Here is a 22,661-nt window from a genome sequence, read left to right as displayed (position 1 = left end):
TGTGGAATGACTGTGGGTTTGCCACATTCATCCCACATAAAATTCAGGGTGACAAATCAAGAAGTAGAATATGCTTAAGGATAGTCACTATATTATCTCTGGTAACAGCAAAAGATTGAAATTAAATGGCTTTTATATCCATACAACAGAATGACATGCATCCATTAAAAAATAACTGATCTCTCTGTAGTCACAACTATAGGTCACAATTGTGCCTACTTGGTAGGGGATGTTTTCAAGAGGGACAAATGGGGCCAATAGGAGCTGCATATATGCTGTGTTGTAAAGAGTTGATATTGACAGTTGTGAAATGTATGTAAAAAATTATTGAGTCGGGCTGGGGTTGTGGCTCAGCGGTAGAGCACTTGCCTAGCATGTGTGAGACCTGGGTTTGATCCTCACCACCACAAAAGAATAAATAAATAAAATAAAAGTATTAAAAAAATCATTGAGTCTCTTAAGATTTGAGTACTTAAGACTTGTTCACTTTACATAAGTAAAGTCTGGTTGAATTTTAAAAGAACTGTTAACACTTAATGTATGTATTGATAAGGAATTACCTCCAGAGTATATTGTTAAAATGAAAAAATGCATATAGAACAATGTCTGTGGAATGCAATACTTAGGATGCTCAATAAAGTAAACAGATATGTGCCAGTCCTTGCCTGTGTCTGAAACCTCATTAGAAGACAATAGGAGAAATGGATAAGGTGGGCTGGGGATATAGCTAGTCGGTAGAGCACTTGCCTCACATGTACAAGGCCATGGGTTCAATCCTCAGCACCAAAAAAAAAAAAAAAAAAAAAGGATAAGGTACTCCCTCTCCACTGGAGGCAAGAACTGAGTGACTGGAATACTAGGGCTGGGAACACACATAGAGTAGGGGGAAATACAAACATGAAGAGAAAATAAGAGTTGTTGGTTTTTGTTTTGTTTTTTTTTCCCTGCAGATTGAATCCAGGGGTGATTTACCACTGAGTTACATCCCCAGTCCTTCTTATTTTTCATTTTGAGATGAGATCTTGCTAAGTTGCTGCGGCTGCCCTTGAACATGCAATCCTCCTGCCTCAGGATCCTTAGTTGCTGTAATTACAGGTGTGTACCATCAGGCCCACCTCCATTGGTACTTTAATACCACAGGCTACTTTTGTAGTTTGTGTTTAAATCAAGAAATGAGGCCTGTGTAAATGCAGGATCTAAGCATAACCAAGGCGTCTGAGTGGGGGAACTGATTTACAGTTGTGTTTTTCTCAATAAACTAACACATCTGGATACCATGTCAAACTCCGTAAGTCAATTTTATGATAGATTTAAAACTCAGCCAATTATCCATTAATTGATTAAAATTAGTACATCCAGGCTGGGGATATAGCTCAGTTGGTAGAGTGCAGAGAAAAATCATGGGTATCAGTTCTGATGGCCCTTTCTTCCTTCTTATGGTAGTATACTTCCCCCTAGTGTCTAGTTAACAAATGACACCAAAGACATTCTCAAGTACATTCAGAAATAAGGAAATAAATATAATTGAAGAGAAGCCCTGTTTTGTTTTTTGTTTTGAGATGGTTTATTCTCTCTATGTTACCCACTCTGGCGTGGAACTCCTGGGCTCAAGTGGCCCTCTTGCCTCAGCCTCCCAAGTGCTGGGACTGCAGACATGCACCACCATGCTTTGGCACAAGCTCACTTTTTTTCTAAAGAGAGAGAGAATTTTAATTCATTTGTATGTGGTGCTGAGGATCGAACCCGGGCCGCACGCATGCCAGGCGAACGCGCTACCGCTTGAGCCACATCCCCAGCCCGAGAAGCCATTTTATTGTGATTGAAAAATGTATTAGAAATCAATTTTAGGGGGCTGGGGTTGTGGCTCAGCAGTAGAGCACTTGCCTAGCATGTGTGAGGCACTGGGTTTGATCCTCAGCACCACATAAAAACAAATAAATAAAAAACATAGAGGTATGTCCATCTACAACTAAAAAACAAGAAACAAAGAAACAAAGGAAGGAAGGAAGGAAGGAAGGAAGGAAGGAAGGAAGGAAGGAAGGAAGGAAGGAAGGAAGGAAGGAAGGAAAGAAAGAAATCTTAGCCAGGTGTGGTGGTACACACCTGTAATTCAGAGATTCGAGAGGCTGAGGAAGGAGGATCAAAAGTTCGAAGCTAGCCTCAGCAACTCAGTGAGGCCCTAAGCAACTTAATGAGACCTTGTCTCAAATTTAAAATAATAATAATAGAAAGTCTGGTGGTGTGGTTCAGTGGTTAAGCACCTCGATAACAAAAAAAGAAAGAAAGAACCATCTGTACACATGAAAATATGCTTGTATATGTCTCAAATACCTCTGAAGAATATAAATAAACTGTATTTGTCTCTAGAAAGGAGAACTGAGTGACTGGGAGAACTATCATGTATATTATTGTGTATCATATCAAACTCGAGCCACGGAATACATTGCTATTTGGAAAAATAATTAAACTTTAAAAAGAAAAAAATCTGACTATTAAATTCTACAAGTTGATTGACAAAGGGGTCTTTCACTCATTGATTCATGTATTTAACAAATATTTATTGGAATGTTTTCTGTGTGCTGGGTACTGTCTGGAAAAGTAAAGGTGAAGAAAACTGACACATTTCTGCCCTCTTGGGGTTTACTATGCTTAGAGTGTGTCCTTGGACACTACATATTGAAGGAAGCAGAGCCCATGATCACCACATAGGGCAGAGGTCCTGGGGCCCTGGGTCAGTGTGGTGGGGAACAATCTTTTCTTATTTGCTTCAGACCTATGTTGAGGTGTTTTTGTTTCAGCATTTTAGATTTTTCTTAATTTATGATACTTGACAAGTGTGATAAAAAAAACATTTCACTTACCCAAGAGCTGAAGTTCATAAGTTCTTCCCAAGTATCATGGAAAATAGCCACAAACATGGCTACAAAACTGTCTCAACAAGGATATTATAGAAATTATATTGCATGTCTATAATGCAACCAAGAGGAAATTCATCAATGAAAAAGTTAATTTCAAAATTAATCCCCAAAATGTAACACATTTATAAATAACATGCAAGAGAAAAACAGTATAATAATGGAATTTAGAAAATCCCTCCAACTGACCATACAAAAAATACATTTGTGGGACAGAGTAAGCCTTAAATGCATTTACTAGAAAAATAGGCTGAAAATTAAGGAAATGTTTAGCTTAAATTAGAAAAACAAAAATACGCAAAGAAAGTACAAAGAAATAAGTAGTAAAAATGAAAGAAATTTTAAAATATAAAAGAAAGATATGGAAAAGTTCAACAAAGCTAAAGTTTAGTTGTTCATAAGGTGAAAAGCAACAATATTTACAAATTTCTGGAAGTGTTAAACAATTTTTTAAAAGAGAGTGCACAAATAAATAATATGATGAATGAAATAGAGGCCAGAACTACAAATGCTAAGATATGAATAATGTTATGTTAATAGAGTTAAAAACTTAGATAAAATGGGAAAATTCCTAGAAAGACAGCAAAATTGCCTGAAATAGAAAACTTGAATAATCAGAAACAGAATCAACAGTTTAAAATGTCTCACATAGAAAACATATATTCATTCCATAAATATTCAAGAAATAAAAGAGCCAAACCTTACACATTTAGAAACCTTAAAACCAGAAAATATCCAACTCATTTTTGTAAGGTTAATAAAATCTTGATAGAATATCCAAACAAGAGTAAGAAAGAAAATTAGAAGTCAATTTCTCATGAATACAGAAGCAAAGAGGCTAACACAGTGCTAGCAAGTTAAATCCAGCAATGCATTAAAAAAAAAAAAATGCTTTGTTAAGGAAGTCAGATCCTAGGCCGATGTGGTGAAGATTTGGGCCTATTTTTTCTATTTGGTGCAGGGTCTCTGTTCTAGTGCCTAAATCTTTGAACCACTTTGAGTTGATTTTTGTGCAGGGTGAGAGATAGAGGTTTAATTTCATTTGCTACATATGGATTTACAGTTTTGCCAGCACCATTTGTTGAATAGGCTATCTTTTCTCCAGTGAATGTTTTTGGCACTCTTGTCTAGTATGAGATAACCATATTTATGTGGGTTTGTCTCTGTGTCCTCTATTCTGTACCATTGGCCTACAAGTCTATTTTGGTGCCAATAACATACTGTTTTTGTTACTGTAGCTCTATAGTATAATTTAAGGTCTAGTATTGTGATGCCTCCTGCTTCACTTTTCTTGCTAAGGATTGCTTTAGCTATTCCAGGTCTCATATTTTTCCAAATAAATTTCATGATTGCTTTTTCTATTTCTATGAAGAATGTCATTGATATTTTAATAGGAATTGCATTAAACCTGTATCAAATCTATAAATGGGATGGGTTCAAATTAAAAAGCTTCTTCTCAGCAAAGGAAACAATAATATGAGGAAAGAACCTACAGATTTGGATAATATCTTTATCACATGCACTGCCAATAAAGCATTATCTCTAGGATATATGAAGAACTCAAAAACCTCAACACCAAGAAAACAAATAACCCAATCAATAAATGGACTAAGGAACTGAACAGACACTTCACAGAAGAAGAAAGATACTTGATCAACAAATAAATGAAAAGGTGTTCAACATCTCTAGCAATTAGAGAAATGCAAATCAAAACTACTCTAAGATTTCATCTCACCCCTGTCAGAATGGCAATCATCAAGAATACAGGCAACAATAAATGTTGGTGAAAAGGTACACTCATAAATTGTTGGTGGGACTGCAAATTAGTGCAACCACTATGAAAAGCAGTATGGAGATTCCTCAGAAAACTTGGAATAGAACCACCATTTGACCCAGCTATCCCACTCCTTGGTTTATACCCAAAGGACTTAAAAATCAGCATATTATAGTGACTGAGCTACATCAATGTTTATAGCAGCTCAATTCACAATAGCTAAACTATGGAACCAACCTAGGTGTCTACCTCAATAGATAATGGATAAAGAAATTGTTTTATTTATATATATATTTTTTTCAGTGGAATATTATTCAGCTTTAAAGAAGAGTGAAATTATGATATTTTCCAGAAAATGGTTGGAGTTGGAGAACATCATGCTAAGCAAAATAAGCCAATCCCACAAAACCAAAGGCCAAACGTTTTCTCTAATATGTAGATGCTAATTCACAATAAGATGGGGGGCACTAGGTAAGAATAGTGTTACCTTAGGTTAGATAGAGGGAAGTGATAGGAGGGAAGGGGAAGGAATGTAGGGAAAGAAAAGATAGTAGAATAAAACAGACATTATTACTGTATGTATATATGGGCCTACGTGACCAATATGATTTTGCAACTTGTACACTCCGAAAAATGAAATTATATCCCATCTATGTATGATATATCAAAGTGCATAAATACATTCTATTGTCATGTATAACTAATTAAAATAAATTTATTTTTTTAAGAAAAATGCCTTGTATTAGGAATGCAGGAATGATTCAGCATTAGAATTTAATTTACTCATATGAAAATTGGTAGATTTTCTTTGTTTTTCTGAAAAAATCAAACTCAGAACAAGTGCTAAAATTTATGAGAGAACAGTTGTGACTCAATAAAGAGAGAACTTGAAAAAAGATCAGTCTAAAAATAGAATACCTGGAAAGGAATTGATATCCTTGTACCATGAATGCTTCCTGTTCAAACACTGAAATTTTACCCATGAGAATGCTATAAAAATGCTCTTGCATCAAATGTAAAATAGATTTTACCTGGAAGTTGATTTGCCCACTCAGTCATCATTCACTTGAAATTCAAGAAATGAAAACTGCTGTATTTACATCTCTCAACTCAATTGGTTTCAAAGGATATGTGAAACCCATTGCAGATTGGTGGCCTCTAATGATGTTTGAAAAAAACTCTTTCCTCTTTGGTCCAGATTTCATCTGTGGTGAGAAGTCCTGCTTTCTTATGGTTCCTTCCTTCAGTAGAAGAGATTGCTAAGACTCCCAATATAGGAGGTGGGAGCATCCTTCTCACTGAAACCCAGTTGATCACCCTAACCAACTGACACCAGGAAGGAGCTGGTGTATTATTAAACTATCTCCTGGCCCTACAGCTAAGAACACAGTTCTTCCCTGGGGGCACTGCCAAAGAATCTTAAGAACAGCAGAGAGAGTGTTGCTCACCAGGTGTGTGGCCTTGGAGACCTCTGGGCCCCCAATGTTATAATTATAACCAACTGACTGGCCCTCCAAGATCTACCTTGCAGTCCTCAGCTCTCACTATTCCTCATACTCTGCCTAACACACTTCTCTGTGCAGTGTCTTCAGAATATATGTTCTCTCTTGACTCATGTATCTCTGCAGCCTGGGATTTCTCTCACTTCTCTTATTTTGACTCCAAATGGACCAGACTTCATGTTTCACTTGAAGCCACCGTGTTTGCCATATCTCAAATCTTCCTTCCCTGGATTCCTCATATAATGCTTATATAAAGAGAGAATATGTGTATCATTGGTGCAAGTAAATATTTTTTCTTTGATTTGAAAAAAAAAGAATTTAATTTGCTAAACCAGGTTTAATGGCACATGCCAGTAATGCCAGCTACTAGGGAGGCTAAGGCAGGAGCATCACAAGATTGAGGACAGCTTGGGAAAATCAGCAAGACCATCTCTCAAAATAAAAATAAAATTTAGGACTGGGAATGTAGCTCAGTATTTGAGTACCCCTGGGTTCAATCCTCAGTACATCATCATCATTATCATCAGAATAATAATAATATAATTCTACCACATTAACAAATTAATGGAAAAGCCTTGATTATCTCAACAGAGTAAATGCACAAAATAAAATTCAATATTCATTAATGATTTTTAAACTCTTTAATTTTAAGCAAAGTTTTTATCTGATAAAGGGTAAAATCATACTTAATAATAAAATGCTAAAGGCCTATAGATAGGAGGAAAGTAAATCAATAGGCAATTCATATACATTAGTCTCTCCCTACTTATATATTTAATGAATCACCCAGAACATTACTCATCTGTGATATACCTTCATTACCATCTTCACCACAGATTGTTACTATAATGCAAGGTGATCCTGGTCAAATGATCCATCAGGAAGTCAAAAGAGACCACACAATGGCCAATGTGTCAGGTATGAATAATAAACACAAAGTTCCCGTGGGCAAAAGTGAGGTTTCACTCCCATTCTTTCATGTATGAACCAGATATTGGAAAAATGAAAAGCTATTCATGAGCAGAGAAGATCTGACTTTTCTGAGAGTTCAAAAGAACGCATTTGGCTGGAAAGGGAGTAATTTGTGCTTGTGGATTTCAGGGAATCAGAGGAAGAAATCAGAAAGGCAACTTAGATATTTTATTTGGTATTAGCAAAATGACCTATGAGCAATGGGTGTCTTGAGTCAAATTCCTCTCCAAACAAATTCTGAGAAAGGATGTAGATGCAATCAGTTTATTTGGGAGGTAACCCCAGGAAACACCAGTAGAGGAACAGAGAAGCAAGAAAGGGAAAGGAAGAAGGTCAACTTGGCAACTGCAGCTCCATTCTACTATAGACATTCCAGAGAATTGCCCTGTTTGAGGACAGTCTGCCACACCACTCTCCTGCCATGATGTTCAGCCTTGGCTCAAGCCCTAGGAATGCAGCCAGTCTTTTGGACTAAGACCTCTGAAACCGTGAGCTTTCAAATAAACTTTTCCTCCCCTCTACAATTGTTGTGGTTGGGTACTTTTAGTTGCAACATCAAGAAAGCTGATTAAAACACCATGTCAGGGCTGGGGATGTGGTTCAAGCGGTAGCACACTCGCCTGGCATGTGTGCAGCCTGGGTTCAATCCTCAGCACCTCATACAAATAAAGATGTTGTGTCCACCAAAAACTAATAAATAAATAAATATTAAAATTCTCTCTCTCTTAAAAAACAAACAAACAAACAAACACCATGTCAGCAAAATTGACAAAATCTAGAAGCTCTAAGAGTGAAATATGGTGAACATGGAAGAAGTGATAAAAGATATTATGAATGAGGCATACAGTAAAAGGGCCCTCATAGTTTTATAAACAAGGATTTGAAAATGCTAGAAAAAGTATAAATTAAATGAAATATTGTCTTGCACTTATTTGATTGGCAATGACACAAAGGCTTATAAGAATTATATTGGTGAAGACTTGAGGAAATGCATTCTTTTTTATGAATTCTTTTTAGTTATACATGACAGTATAATCCATTTTGATATAATTATACATGCATAGAATATATCTAATTCTAATTAGGACTCAATTCTTGTGGCTGTACATAATGGTAGGATTCATTATGGTGTATTCACATATGTACATAGGAAAATTATTTCAGATTCATTCCAACTGTCTTTCCTTTTCCTATCTTATCCTCACTTCCCTTCATTCCCCTTTGACTAATTTACTAAATTTCTATTCTTTCCCTCCCACTTTGAGGATTAGCTTCCACCTCTCAGCAAAAACATTCAACCTTTGGCTTTTGGGAACTGGCTTATTTCACTTAGCATGATAGTCTCCAGGTCCATTCATTTACTAGCAGAAGTCATGAAGTAATTTTTATGGCTGAGTAATATTCCATTGTGTAGATTTTCTTTATTGTAGATTTTCTTTAACCATGTGTATATTTTCTTTATTGTACATTTCTTTATTCATCTGCTGAAGGGCACCTCGCTTGGTTCCATAGCTTAGCTATTGTGAGTTGAGCTGCTATATACATTGATGTAGCTGCATCACTTTAGTATGCTGATTTTAACACTGTTGGATGTGTACCAAGGGAAATAACCCAGTCAAATGATGGTTCCATTCCTAGTTTTTTGAGGAATCACCATATTGCTTTCCAGAGTAGCTGTACTAATTTGCAGTTCCCACAAGCAATGTATGAGTGTATCCTTTTCCCCACATCCTCTCCAACATCTATTATTGCCTGTATTCTTAATTGTTGCCATTTTGACTGGAGTAAGATGAAATTTCAGTGTAGTTTTAATTTGCAGGGAAATTAACTCTTACACATTTATTCGTAGGGGTATAAATCAGTACAATTAACTGAAAGGGTAATTTAGCCATACATATGCAGTATTTATTTTAAAAAAGCACAACCTTTACCATAGTCAATTCATTTCTAAGAAATTTTCCCAAAGATATGTCCACAAGTATGCTAAAAAAAAAATAGTCCTTGGCATCTTGTAGCATTGTTTATAATAGCAAACAACTGGGGAGAAAAAAACATTTAAGGTCCATCAGTAAGGATGGACCTTACTAACAGTTTTAGTGAGCTCAGTGGTCTGACCTGGAAAAAGGAGGGCAGGGTCCAATGAGGTGCTCATGGGTGGCCTTCAGCAGTGGTTGAACAGGACTACCACATGACTTGGCTGCCAGTACTGGTTTATGCTTATTGTCTCTACATCCCATACAGTTAGCACCCACTCCCTTTCAAAAGTATTCTGTCTTGACTGTAAATTTGTGACCATTCCCTATTGCAAAAATCCGTACTCCTTGGCTCTCCCAGGGCCCCCTGATAAGGAGAGGTCTTTCAGGGCTGGGCCTAGCACACCCACACCTCACTGGCCAGGCTCAGTCATGTGGGCAGCCCAACCGCAAAAGAATCTGGGAAATAGTCCCTAGCTTAGTAGAAAGAGAAAGTGACCTAATTGGGGTTCATCCCACCACAGGATGTGGCCCCTAAGTAAACTAAGGGCCAGCATTCCTGGACCAACTGGAGTCAGAAGCTGGCAACTTTGGTGGCTTCTAGAAAATATATCAGAAAGCCAGGCGTGGTGGCACACACCTGTAATCCCAACGCTCCGGAGGCTGAGGCAGAAAGATTGTAAATTCAAAGGCAGCCTCAGTAACTTAGCGAGGTCCCAAGCAACCCAGGGAGATCCTGTCGGTAAATAAAATATTTTTAAATGGTCTGGGGATCATGGCTCAGTGGTTAAGTGACTCTGGATTCCATCTCTGGTACCAAAAACAGAATCAAAACAAAACGAAAGAAAGAAAAGAAAAACATCAGAAAATGGGGTCAAGAATGAGGAGACGATCACACTGCCTACTCAGTTGTGAATGCATTTTCTACCACGTATTCCCTTTAAAAAGCAAATTTCAAGGTGGAGGGATTCAGGAGACATTCCACAAGCTGGTCAAGGTAGTGAGGTTGCAGTAACTCCTCCACCAAACAGGAAGAGGCAGGGAAAATTAAGTCTGGGGAACCGAAGTATCTCAACGGCGGCTTCAGGAGCAGCACCAAGGCAAGGCGGATGCTGACAGCAAAGGGAACGCGTACCTTGACAGAACCTCGGCATCTCGGCAAAGAACGTAAGCCACGACGCCCCGCCCCACGCTACACCGCGCCTGCGCCTGCTCAGCTGCACCGCGACGCCCCGCCCAGCCGGTGACGTAGCATGCACGTGGGCGGGGCCCAGGCTTGCAAGATCCACGGGGTCGCACTCCGCGGTTAGAGGCCGAGGTGACGCCGGCTGGGGCCAGAGAGCTAGGAAGCACCCCGCCGACTGCCTGGGAAGGACACCAGCCTCCGTGGTTGGGGTAGAGGGTGCTGTGCAGGGTAAGCTACGGGCTTCGGGGGCTGCAGGTGGGCCTTCCCAAAGCGGTGGCACCTTGGAGGCGGGGGCCAGAGTGGAGGAGGGTCCGGGTTTCCCAGGGCTCACGCACCTGGCAGACTCTTGGTTCAGAGCGACAGCGCCTGGAGGGCTGCCTGAGGGTCACTCGCAGCCCTAGGCTCCTCTCTCTCTCCCTTTCTGCCCCGGTTCTGTTTGTCCTCTCTGGACGTCTGTACTCCGCTGACCCGTGGGCCTTGTTCAGTGTTGTGGACAACAGGATACGTAATGTAGCAGGGGTCTCTATCCCCAAGAGGCTATACATTCCTGCCTCATTCATTCATTCAGCCAGCAGTTAGTGACCTGCCACCAAGCTCAGTGCCAGGGATAGGACAAACAGGCCCTTCTCCTTCTGGATCTCATAGTCCATTTGGGATGCCGAGGAAACAGGTAAGATTCTGTCGTTTCATCAGTACTGAAGGTAGGAGGACAATTAACTTTGATGGAATGGTGACCAGGAAGAGCTGGTAGGTGGTCAGGGTGGTTCTGCCTGAGTTGACCTGTGGCCATGGGTGCTTCTGGTTGAGAGAGGGAATGATCCTGGGTTGGACATAGCTGTATACCTTCTGGTATATTCAGTGGAAGCATGAAACAGCCAGGAGAGAGTGAAAAGGGAAGGACAGATGAGAGGGGACAGAGAAAAGTGTGCAACTGGAAGCCATTGAATGGTTTTAAGAGATGGGAGAAAACCTACATTGCTGGGAAGGTCTTGGTAGGCACAATCCCTCACCCTGGATGTGCCTCCAAAGCAGTTAGAAAACAGGGAAATTCTTGGACAGTTTTAGGAATCTTTACAGGTGCCTGTATTTTGGGATTATGTATACTGAGGCACACATCCTACAATCACACAGGATACAGAGGAAATCCCAAACCCTAGCCATCAGTGTGGGAATTTCAAACCTCTGGGAAGGAGTCTCCCTGGGGAGAAGTGGATGGTGAATTTTGATTACAAAGGAAAAAGGCTTTCCCTCAGACCCAGTGTGCAGAGCCATGGAGGGGGAAGAATAGTGTTTTTCTGGAAGAGGTTTCCCTGTTGATGTTGCCATTGTATTAAAAATGTAATCATTCATGTGCTGGGGGTAGAATAGTAGAATGCTTGCCTAGCATGTGCAAAGGACCTGAGTTCAATCCCCAGCACTGAAAGAAAAAAAAAATGGCAGTCACTTGAAAAATCTGACAAGCATAATGCAGCAAATCCAAAACAGTTTTTTATTCCTCTAGTTCTACCCTGGAAAGCATCAATTGGCTAATATGGTGTGTGTGTGTGTGTGTGTGTGTGTGTGTGTGTGTGTGTGTGTGTGTATTTCTCCTTTCTAGAGCCTAATATTCAGAACCTGAGGCGGGCAGCTATTTGTGTAAGGAAGTCTGAAAGTACCTCCTCTCCCACTGTGTCCTGTGAAAAGGAAATAGCAGGTGATGTTGACAGAACTTATTTATGTATGGCTTGTTGCTGAGAAAAGATTTTTTTATGACTACCAGGAGAAGGAGTGGTTAGCTAGTGTACTTTATTATGTCTCATTTTTTAGCCTGTGCTTCAGTCATTTTCAATTGTATCCTTTTCCAATACTTTAACAAAAACCTGACAAAAACTGGCCAACAGATTAGGCAACCACCAATCCAATCATATGGAGCATGCATTTCCAGCTGCCAACCTGCTATCCCCAGCTAGTCAGGACAAGCTATAGACTTCTGTCTATAACACTTGTATGGTTTAGATATGCGGTATCCCCCAAAAGCTCCTTGTTGATGCAGGAATGTTCAGAGATGATTGGATTGTGAGAGCTATAATTTAATCAGTCCATCCTTGTGTGAATAGGTGATAACTGTTGGCCGGTGGGGTATGGCTGGAGGAGGTGGGTCACTGGGGGAATGCCCTAGATGGACTCATCTTCCCTGCAGCTTCTTCTTCTTCTTATGGACCCCTGAACACAGGAGATGGCAAATAAGGGATTTTTTTTAATGGGTAGATAATAGCCACCTTGGCCTCAAATTTGGTAGACCACCTATTAATCTGATAGTGTAGAACATGGTTCTTAGACTGACTCAGGGCATGATAAAAACTTACTTCTATAGAGGCTGAGATAAAATGCTTTCATAGTTACAAGGTGTTAGTATTACTTTTGTATCCTCACTATTCATCTCTGGCAATTACTGACTGCTTCAGAACTTTGTAAATATTAAGTCAATATTTAATGGTTACATAGAAACCTGAAACTGGGTTACAATAACCTAACAAAGGGAGGCCTATGAGAGAAGCAGTAATAGGGTAACAGCTGGCTGCCTCAGCATGGGCATTCCCTACACCACATCTCTCTGATAATATCAGCTAACATCCCCTAATGCAGGTAATTTCCCAACCTCCCATAGGGTCAGTCCCTTTTCTGACTGATTTCCTATCATGTCTAACTTGGTGTGTAGGGAAACCTGGTCACTACCTCCTCCTGCCACGTGGACCCTCCCCAAAGATCTGTTCCTATCTGTGACCACACTCAGGTGCTAGGGCACTATTAAAGCCTACATCTTTCTCTTACTGCCTCTTCTGTCTCTAAGCCATCACTCAAGCCTTCTTCAGCAGCAGTTGGCTGAGCAGCCACTGAACACTAAGGAGAGAACTCAAGTGGCTAGGGCTGAGAGTAGCAGTAAATGTTGCAAGGGTGTGGAAAAAGAACCAAAGGAACAGGATGCTAATAAAATAAAATAAAATAAATAATAAAAAAGAAGAACATTTAAATTAGGATGAATCTCAGTAAGGCATGGCCTGTTGCCTTTGTTGAAAGTGGGAGATAACTAAAACTATAAAATGATGAATTTGATGGGCTGGGGTTGTAGCTCAGTGGTAGAGCACTTACCTAGCACACATGAGGCACTGGGTTCGATCCTTAGGACCACATAAAAAAATAAACAAATAAAATAAAAGTATTGTGTCCATATACAGCTAATTTTTAAAAAATTTTTTAAAAAATGATGAATTTGATGCAGTGCAGCAGTAGGCAGACCCCAACCTCTGCATTCCCCCACCACCATTGCCTTTCCTCCTCCAACCTCAGATCTCATGTATGTTACCAGCCTGGGTTAAGCCATTGGAGGATTTTTTTTTAATTGTGATAAAATTTACCATCTTAGCCATTTTTAAGTGTGGCTTGAAGTATATACACATTGTTGTGTAAACATCACCACATCTTTAAAACTTCTTCATCTGACCCAATGTATATGGTTGTACAAACAACCTTGCATCCCTGGGATGAACCCTACTTGATCGTGGTGCACTATCTTTTTGGTATGTTTTTATATTTGATTTGCCAGAATTTTATCGAGAATTTTTGCATCCATATTCATTAGAGATATTGATCTGGAGTTTTCTTGCTTTGATGTGTCTTTGCCTGGTTTTGGAATCAGGGTAACATTGGCCTTATAGAATGAGTTTGGAAGTGCTCCCTCTTTTTTTATTTCCTGAAATAAATTGAAGAGTATTGGTATTAGTTCTTCTTTAAAGGTCTTGTAGAACTCGGTTGTGTACCCATCTGTTCCTGGGCTTTTCTTGGTTGGTAGGCTTCTGATGGCATCTTCTATTTCATCACTTGAAACTGATCTGTTTAAGTTTTGTTTCATCCTGATTTAATTTGAGTAAATCAGATGACTCTAGAAATTTGTCAATGCCTTTGATATTTTCTATTTTATTGGAGTATAAGTTTTCAAAATTATTTCTAATTATCTTCTGTATTTCTGTAGTGTCTGTGGTGATATTTCATTTTTCATTACGTATGTTAGTAATATGAGTTTTTTCTCTGCTTAATTAGCATGGCTAAGGGTTTGTCAGTTTTATTTATTTTTTTCAAAGAACCAACTTTTTGTTTTGTCAATTGTTTCAATTGTTTCTTTTGTTTCAGTTTCATTGATTTCAGCTCTGATTTTAATTATTTTCTGACTTATTCTGCTTTTGATATTGATTTGTTCTCCTTTTTCTAGGATTGTGAGATGTAATGTTAAGTCATTTATTTGTTGACTTTGTCTTCTTTTAAAGAATGAACTCCATGCAATGAACTTTCCTCTTAGTACTGCCTTCATAGTGTCCCAGAGATTTCAATACATTGTATCTGTGTTCTCATTCATCTCTCAGAATTTTTTAATCTCCTCCTTGATGTATTTTGCAACCCATTATTCATTCAGTAGCATGTTACTTAGTCTCCAGGTGTTGGAGTGGCTTTTAGTTTTTATTTTATCATTGATTTCTAATTTTATTCTATTATGAACTGAAAGAATTCAGGATAGTATCTCTACTTTTTTATATTTGCTAAGAGTTGCTTTGTGGGGCTGGGGTTGTAGCTCAGTAGTAGAACTCTTGCCTCCCATGATGAGGCACTGGGTTCCATCCTCAGCACCACATAAAAATAAATAAATAAAACAAAGGTATTGGGTCAAACTAAACTAAAAAAAATAAATATAAGAAAAGAGTTGCTTTGTAGCATAATATCATAATTTATGGTCTGTCTTAGAGAAGGATCTATGCTGAGAAGAAAGTATATTCATTCATTGAATGTTGACATATTCTATATATGTCAGTTAAGTCTAAGTAATTGATATATTATTGAGTTCTATAGTTCCTTTGTTTAGCTTTTGTTTGGAATATCTATCCTGTGGTGAAAGAGTTGTGTTAAAGTCACCCAGAATTATAGTGTTGTGGTCAGTTTGACTCTTGAACTTGAGAAGAGTTTGATGAACGTAGATACTCCATTGTTTGGGGCATATACATTTATTATTGTTATGTCTTGTTAATATATTCTTCTTTATCCCTTTTGATTAACTTTGACTTGAAGTCTACTTTATTTGGTATGAGGATGGAAACCCCTGCTTGCTTCCGCAGTCCATGTGAGTGGTATGATTTTTCCCAACCTTTCACCTTCAGTCTGTGGAGGTCTTTTCCTATGAGATGAGTCTCTTAGAGGCAGCATATTGTTGGGTCTTTTTTTAAAAATCCAATCTGCAAGTCTATGTCTTTTGATTGGTGAGTTTAGGCCATTAACATTTAGGGTTATTATTGAGACATGATTTGTATTCCCAGCCATTTTTTGTTTATGTTTGGTATTTAACTTGACTTGGTTTCTCCTTTGATTAGTTTTACCTTTAGTGTAATACCTCCCTTTGCTGATTTTCATTATTGTTTTTCAATTCCTCTTCATGGAATATTTTGCCAAGGATGTTGTGTAGTGCAGGCTTTCGAGTTATAAATTCTTTTAACTTTTGTTTATCATGGAAGATTTTTATTTCATCATCAAATCTAAAGCTTAGTGTTGCTGGATATAAGATTCTTGGTTAGCATCCATTTCTTTCAGGGCTTGATATATGTTGTTCCAGGATCTTCTAGCTTTCAGAGTGTGGGTTGAAAAATCTGCACATATTCTAATTGGTTTTCCCCTATATGTAATCTGAATCCTTTTTCTCGTGGCTTTTAATATTCTCTCCTTATTCTGTATGTTAGGCATTTTCATTATAATGTGCACCAAGGTGTGGATCTGTTGTAATGTTGTACATCTGGCATCCTGTAAGCCTCTTGAATTTGTTTTTCCAATTCGTTCTTCATGTTTGGAAAATTTTCTGATATTATTTCATTGAATAGATTGCTCATTCCTTTGGTTTGGAACTCTATGCCTTCCTCTATCCCATTAACTTAAATTTGGTCTTTTTATGCTGTCCCATATTTATTGAATGATCTGCTTATGTTTTCCTTACTATTTTCACTGTGTGGTCAACATTTTTTTAAAGATTATATATTTTGTCTTCATTGTCTGACTTCCTGTCTTCCAAGTGGTGCTGTTGGTGACGCTTTCAATTGAACTTTTAATTTGGTTTATTGTTTCTTTCATTTTAAGGATTTCTGTGTTTTTTTTTTAAGAACCTCTATTTCCCTACTAAACTAATCTTTTGCTTCCTGTATTTGTTTATGTAGCTCTTGTCCAAATGATCTTTTGCTGCCTGTATTTACTCTCTTATATTATCTTTTAATTCGCAGAACATTTTAACTATGTACATCCTGAACTCCTTCTCTGTCATATCTTCTGCTGTGCTGGCCATGGATTCTAATAATGTGGTACCTTGATTTGTTGGGGGCACTTTCTTCCCTTGTCTTTTCATATTGCTTGTGTATCTTCTAGCACTGTGGATCCGAGGCATTACTGTTTTTACCCTGTAGACTTATAGTGCCCCTGTAGGGTTCCAATACCTCTCCTTTGAGGAGAAGGACAATATTAACAGATACCAGAATAAACAATATACACCCTAAAAACAAATGTTTGCTATTAAGACTTTTACAGTTTGGTCACAATGTACAGAAATGGTGAATTCAATTATTATCTACAATATACTAAGTAGGTCTGTAAAAGGGTTTACAGTTTCTGATGGTGGACAAAGAACTGGGGGTGAGGAGTAGGATGATATGCTGAGGAAGAGGAAGGTGAGAATGTAGAGTTATTATATTTTAGGAAATGTGAAAGCGAAATCTAAAGAGGAAGATTAGTAGCAGGAGAAGAGAGAAGAAGTAATTTTGGGTAGACAAGTAAATAGGAAGACAGTAGAGTACATAAAACACACACACACAAAAATAAGAAAAATAAAAAAAGGTTAAAATAGTAGAAATTGGTGGGGGAAAACAAGCAAACTAAAAAAAAGAATATACAACACAATGGTAATATACTATTCAGACATCCCAGTCCTCAAAATCCGAACACATGCAAAGTACTTGGTTCACACAGGTTGGGTATTTAACATGTGAGGGTGGGAGAATAGAGAGGGAGAAGGAAAACAAAATCTTGAAGGAAGAAACAGGGAGATCAATATCTTTCCTGCTTCCATTCTCATCCAGTAGGTGGGGTCATCTGTTGTTAGCTGGTATCTCTGCCCTCAGGATGGTGAAGGTAACCAGAGTGTCACTGTGCCAGGCTAGCAGCCGCTGAGGAGAGGGGAGAGTTAGAAACTGGGTACCTGGCCAGCCGGAGTTCCAAAGTAGGAGTTGCCCCCACCGAAAATGGTGATGAATGTGACCCAAGATGGAGGCACCTGCTTTCAATGGTGGGGTGTGGGGTCAGGTGGAGGGAGCCAGGCGATGGTATTGGACTTTGATTTCAGAGACGATGTCTGTGGCTTGCAGTGTGTGGCTGCTGGCTGACTTCAGAGCCTGTATGGAGTTCTTGGGTGCAGGCAGGCTATTGCGCTTAGGGGACTATCTCCACTGCTGGGAGAGTCCCAAGATGGCAGCGGCTGGGGGAACCCCACATTGTTAGATGGGGGTCCACATGGGAGTGGCAGCCGGAGTCCCGGCATGTAGGAAGCGGCCCGGTGTCCTGTGTGGGAGTGGCATCCGTGATTTCTGCTCATGTGGATGGCCAGATGTTTTGCACTGGTGCTAATGCTACTGGTCCTGCTCTAGTACCTGGTAGTCCTGCATGGGTGAATAGTTGGGAGACCTACTCTGACGCTGAAGCCTGCAGCCCTGGATGCACAGTGACCGTGATTCCTATGCAGGAGCAGGGATATCACTTGCAGAAAAGCAGTATTCTCACTACTTGAGTCCCAGGTCATGGAACAACACCGAATGCTGCTTGCCTCTGGCCAGCCATATTGGATCCCACCTGTTTTTCTTTTCTAATAGATCTGATTAAGACGACTTTCAAGACTATGTTCAATAGAAGTGGTAGAAGCAGGCATCCTTTCTTATTCCTGTTCTTACCATAAATGTCAAGTCTTTCACCATTGATCCTGTTGTGATTTTCTCGTATATGACATTTATTATGCTGAGATATTTTATTTCTAATATATTGATTATTTTTATTCTGAAAATGTGTTCGATTTTATTATGTGCTTTTTCTACATCAACAGAGACAATCCTGTTGGTTTTTTCCTTCATTGTGGTTTTTTTCCTCTTTCTTGTGTTTTTTTTTTTTTAAAGAGAGAGGGGGAGAGAGAGAGAGAGAGAGAGAGAGAGAGAGAATTTTTTAATATTTATTTTTTAGTTCTCTGCGGACACAACATCTTTGTTTGTATGTGGTGCTGAGGATGAAACCCGGGCCGCACGCATGCCAGGCGAGCACGCTACCGCTTGAGCCACATCCCCAGCCCCTCTTTCTTGTGTTAATGAAGCATATATTACATTGATTGGTTTTCATATGTTACTTTCTAAGAATAAATCCCATTTGGTCATGGTACATAAATCTTCTACTATGCTGTTGAGTAAAGTTTTCTAGCATTTGTTAAGGATTTTTTTCATCAATATACAAAAGAGATATTGGTCTGTACCTACAGAGTCTTACCTGGCTTAAATATCAGTATAATACTGGCCTTATGGAACAAGTAAAGAGATATTTTTTGGAAATTTTGAGAAGAATTTATGTTAATTCTTTTTAAAATATTTAGTACAGTCAGCAGTGAAGCTATCTAGTCCAATACTTTTCATTGTTGGGAGATTTTTTATTCAATGTCCTTACTGCTTCTAGGTCTGTTCAGATACTCTGTGTCTTCATCTTGGTGAGTTGTATGTTCCTAGGAATCTGTCCATTTCATCTAGTTATCCAATTTGAGGACATATCATTGTTCATAATACTCTCTTGTAATCATTTTTATTCTGTAAAATTAATAGTAATGTCCTCTTTTATTTCTGATTTTAGTCAGGTCTTCTGTCTGTATTCCCTAGTCAATCTAGCTGGTAGGTTTGGGAAAGGAGGCTTGTTTCTCAGCACCTGCCTGGAGAGCCTTTCTGCAACCCAGAAGGGTGATTTGTCCTGCCTCCTGCCCCATTTTAGGCCTCTTCCCTCAGCCGGGGACATAAAAGCAGTACTTGTCAGCCCTGAGCTCTCAGGTCCTGAGGGCATATGGGTGTGACCACAAGTTGAAACCCAGGAAGGAGGGACCATGGAAGGCCTGCTACTTGCTCTCTCCTTAAGAACCTTTTCATTCCATTTCTAACCCCACCTAGCAGGCTCAGGGTTGGCATGCAGCTCACATAGCACTGGCCCCTCTATAGTGTCTCCCTCCCCAGGCAATGTGGCCACACAGTCCTCACTGTTCCTAGTTCCCAGGGGATGTTTCCTTCTCTTTCCCCTCTGCAAATTCTGCATTCAGTAGCCGGTCCTGAGCACATTGAATCCCCAATGTCAAGATGCAGCTTTCCTGTGAGCAGCCTAACCTTACAGATGAGGAGAGCAGCCCCTCTGGAGGGAACAGTTAGACATGGTCACATGATACTGCAGTTTAAACCCAGACCAGGTCCTGCTCCAGCTCTCATTTCGCTACCCTCTGTTCCCCTAGTAGTGCCACTGCACTCCCCACAACAGACAAGAAAGTACAGGACTGGCAGAGTGATGGATGTTCCCCAAGGGCAGGGGAAGCCCTGAGAATCAGTTCCCTCACTTCTTATCCATGGAAGACTCGGGTTTCCACATACTGCCTTGCACCAGGAGCTGATAATAAAACATGAGCAAATGCTTTCATTTGGGGGTGTATTGAACCAAAAATACAGTGACAAATTAATTTATTTTGCTACCTGGGTAGAATTTTCATAGACTTTGAAAGCATGCAAACATTACTTCCTCCTTGGCAGGAATGTACTATGCGAATGAAAGGAGCCTCTGTTGTGAAACTTCCAGAAAAACGAGTCACATTTTTCCCACTTGTTTCAGACTCTCTAGTTGCCTGAGGGACAGTTTTTTAAACCTTTGGAAGAGTAAATTGCTTTAGTGGAAGTATAAGTAATGATTCAAAGAATGGATGAAATACTCATTTCTCTTACTTGAATGACTTGGGAACATTGCTTACACATGGTTTTTTAAGTAGCAATGTATCCCAGACACTTAGGCCACAGCTATGATCTGTGCCCACTTCAGCACCTACAAAGGATACAACCGTGAACAGGTTACCCAGTGTTTATAGCCCTCAGTTCTGGACCACACCTTCCAGAACCATTTCAAAGATCAAATGAAGCTTCTGACTCCAGGGAGTAAATGCAGGCCAGTTTCTGGTTGTACATTTTGTCTCTGAACTGCAGGACTTCTGACACACATTGAAACCTTGAAATCTGACGTAGTTTTTCTGCCTCTCCTCTTTTCCTACCAGCAGACTAAGAAATGAGAAAAATACCAAATCATGGGACCCTGCGGATGACGAAGGTGGCATACCCCCTGGGACTGTGCTTGGGCCTATTCATCTACGTCGTCTACATCAAGTGGCACCGGGCCTCTGCCACCCAGGCCTTTTTCACTATCGCTGGGGCAGCCTCAGGGGCCCGGTGGGGACAGCAGGCCCGCAGCTCACTAGGATCAGCTATACGTGGTCATGAGGTCTTCTACGGGATCATGTTTGATGCCGGAAGCACTGGCACCCGCGTGCATGTCTTCCAATTTGCTCAGCCTCCTGGAGGTATCCTGGCCTGACTGTGAGCCTCTTTACCCCCAGCCGTGGGGTCTACCTTCTCCCCTATCATGGCAGGGCTCTTGGAATCTCCTCAACTAGAAGACAGTATAGGCTGGAGGCCTGCCTTGGACTCACCTGATAGCTTATCAAAATATAGATACTGAAAATGTAGCTCAGAGTAAATTACTTGCCTAGCATGTATGAGGTCCTGAGTCTGATCCTAGCATAACTCACAAATAATGCAGTTATTAAGAGATGTTGACTCAGGATGTGGCATCTAAATTCCCCAGGATTCCCAAGTTATTATAATAGTAGCAAGTAATGATCACTACTGTAGAACAGTTGAGACCCTAGAGGGCATTTAGTGGCCTGTCCCCTCCCCATACAGACTGGTTGGGTAGCTGTGACCATGACCTGGGCCAGAGGTCATATCACAAGAGTTTAAAGCAGGAAGTAACTATATTCAGGTTTATAACAACCAGGAATACAGGCAAGTTAGATAAATAGTAAAAACCCGGAACCCAGGCTGCCAGAAGCTGCCACAGTACGCCCAGACAGCCAGGTGATGACAGATGGTATGGCCCTCAGCGGTGAGAAGGAACCTGTAATCTGAGCCCCTGCCAGCTTTGCCTCCTAGGGTAGGGTTAGGGCTCTGTCTAGAGGGCAGTTGGTTTCTGTAAGGGGACCCTGGTTGCTGCCCAGTTCTTCACTGTTTATCTCCCATGCCTGTTACCCTAAGGTTTGCCCTCTTTGGTGCATCTCTGACCTAGAGCTAGTGAGCATGTCAGGCCCTTTGCCAGACAGGTGCCAGGTCACACAAACAGGTGTTTCTCCTCTAGTCCACAAAAAAGTGACCCTTTTGAGTAGATACTATTCTGGCATTTAACTGCTCTCTGTTGATACCAATTACCTCTCTCTAAAACTATTGTGGAATAGTTGATCTAATTTCATTATTATTTATTTTTATGTTTGGGCTAAATCTTTGCTTTTTTAAAAAAATATAAATAAATTACCTTTATTGAAGATAGTTTACATATAAAAATCCATATTTTTTTAAAGTGTTAGTTTTAGTATGGTTAATTCTTGCTCATTCGACAGGGTAAATGATATTGCTTTATTTTGTAATTTATTCCTATAAATAAATATTTAGATACCATTCCTCCCTCCAGAAGTGGTTGTGAAGCTAATTTAAAGGCTGGAGTGAGGCTCAGTAATAGAACATTTGACTAGCATGTATGAGGCCTTGGGTTGAAGCCACAGGATGCATCTGAACACTTTCCTTCGAGTTCAGCCTCCTAATAAGGTAAAATACTCAATTTCTTTAACAGGCTCCTAAATCTTTAGGACTGTGATACATCCATTCCAGCATCAAGGAAGGGATTTTCATATTTATAGGTTAAAATCATTTGTTCTGTTGAATAAGCAAGAATAAACTGTTAAAATTTAACACTTTAGGGATTCCACCTCTTGGGTCCCCTTCTTCCTCCGGGAGAAGTCTTTTCTGCTGTCCTTTAATAAACTTCTACTTTCCACTCTGAAAAAAAAAATTTAACACTTTAAATGGATGTAGTGTCCTGTGAGTGTTTTATATTCAATAAAGATTGTTGGGATTATTTGTTTTGTTTTTTTACTGTACTGGGGATCAAACCCAGGGCCTCATGCAT

The 22,661-nt window shown here is 39.7% G+C and overlaps 1 protein-coding gene across 10 annotated transcripts in view; it reads left to right on the top strand.

Moving 5' to 3' along the window:
• Positions 1-10,370: 10,370 nt before the first annotated feature.
• Entpd6 (ectonucleoside triphosphate diphosphohydrolase 6) overlaps positions 10,371-22,661 on the top strand; it is a 29,135-nt gene continuing 16,844 nt past the window's right edge. For 3 of the 10 annotated variants that reach the window (XR_013439495.1, XM_078051313.1, XM_078051314.1), the window contains exons 1-2: positions 10,373-10,550; positions 20,701-21,003. Coding sequence is in view for 8 of the 10 variants with exons in the window: in XM_078051313.1 (XP_077907439.1) it covers positions 20,712-21,003 (292 nt within the window). In the remaining 2 variants the exon portion in view is untranslated. Of the gene's footprint in view, positions 10,551-10,890; positions 10,993-11,919; positions 12,016-20,700; positions 21,004-22,661 lie in introns of all 10 variants that reach the window. The other 7 variants (XM_040273952.2, XM_078051312.1, XM_021732726.3 and 4 more) reach the window with 5 other exon arrangements.

This window comes from Ictidomys tridecemlineatus, chromosome 5, assembly GCF_052094955.1.
Source record: "Ictidomys tridecemlineatus isolate mIctTri1 chromosome 5, mIctTri1.hap1, whole genome shotgun sequence".
In the NCBI taxonomy this organism is placed as follows: Eukaryota; Metazoa; Chordata; class Mammalia; order Rodentia; family Sciuridae; genus Ictidomys; species Ictidomys tridecemlineatus.
Note: the sequence above shows the minus strand (reverse complement) of the source record. Positions and strands in the feature narration are given on the sequence as shown.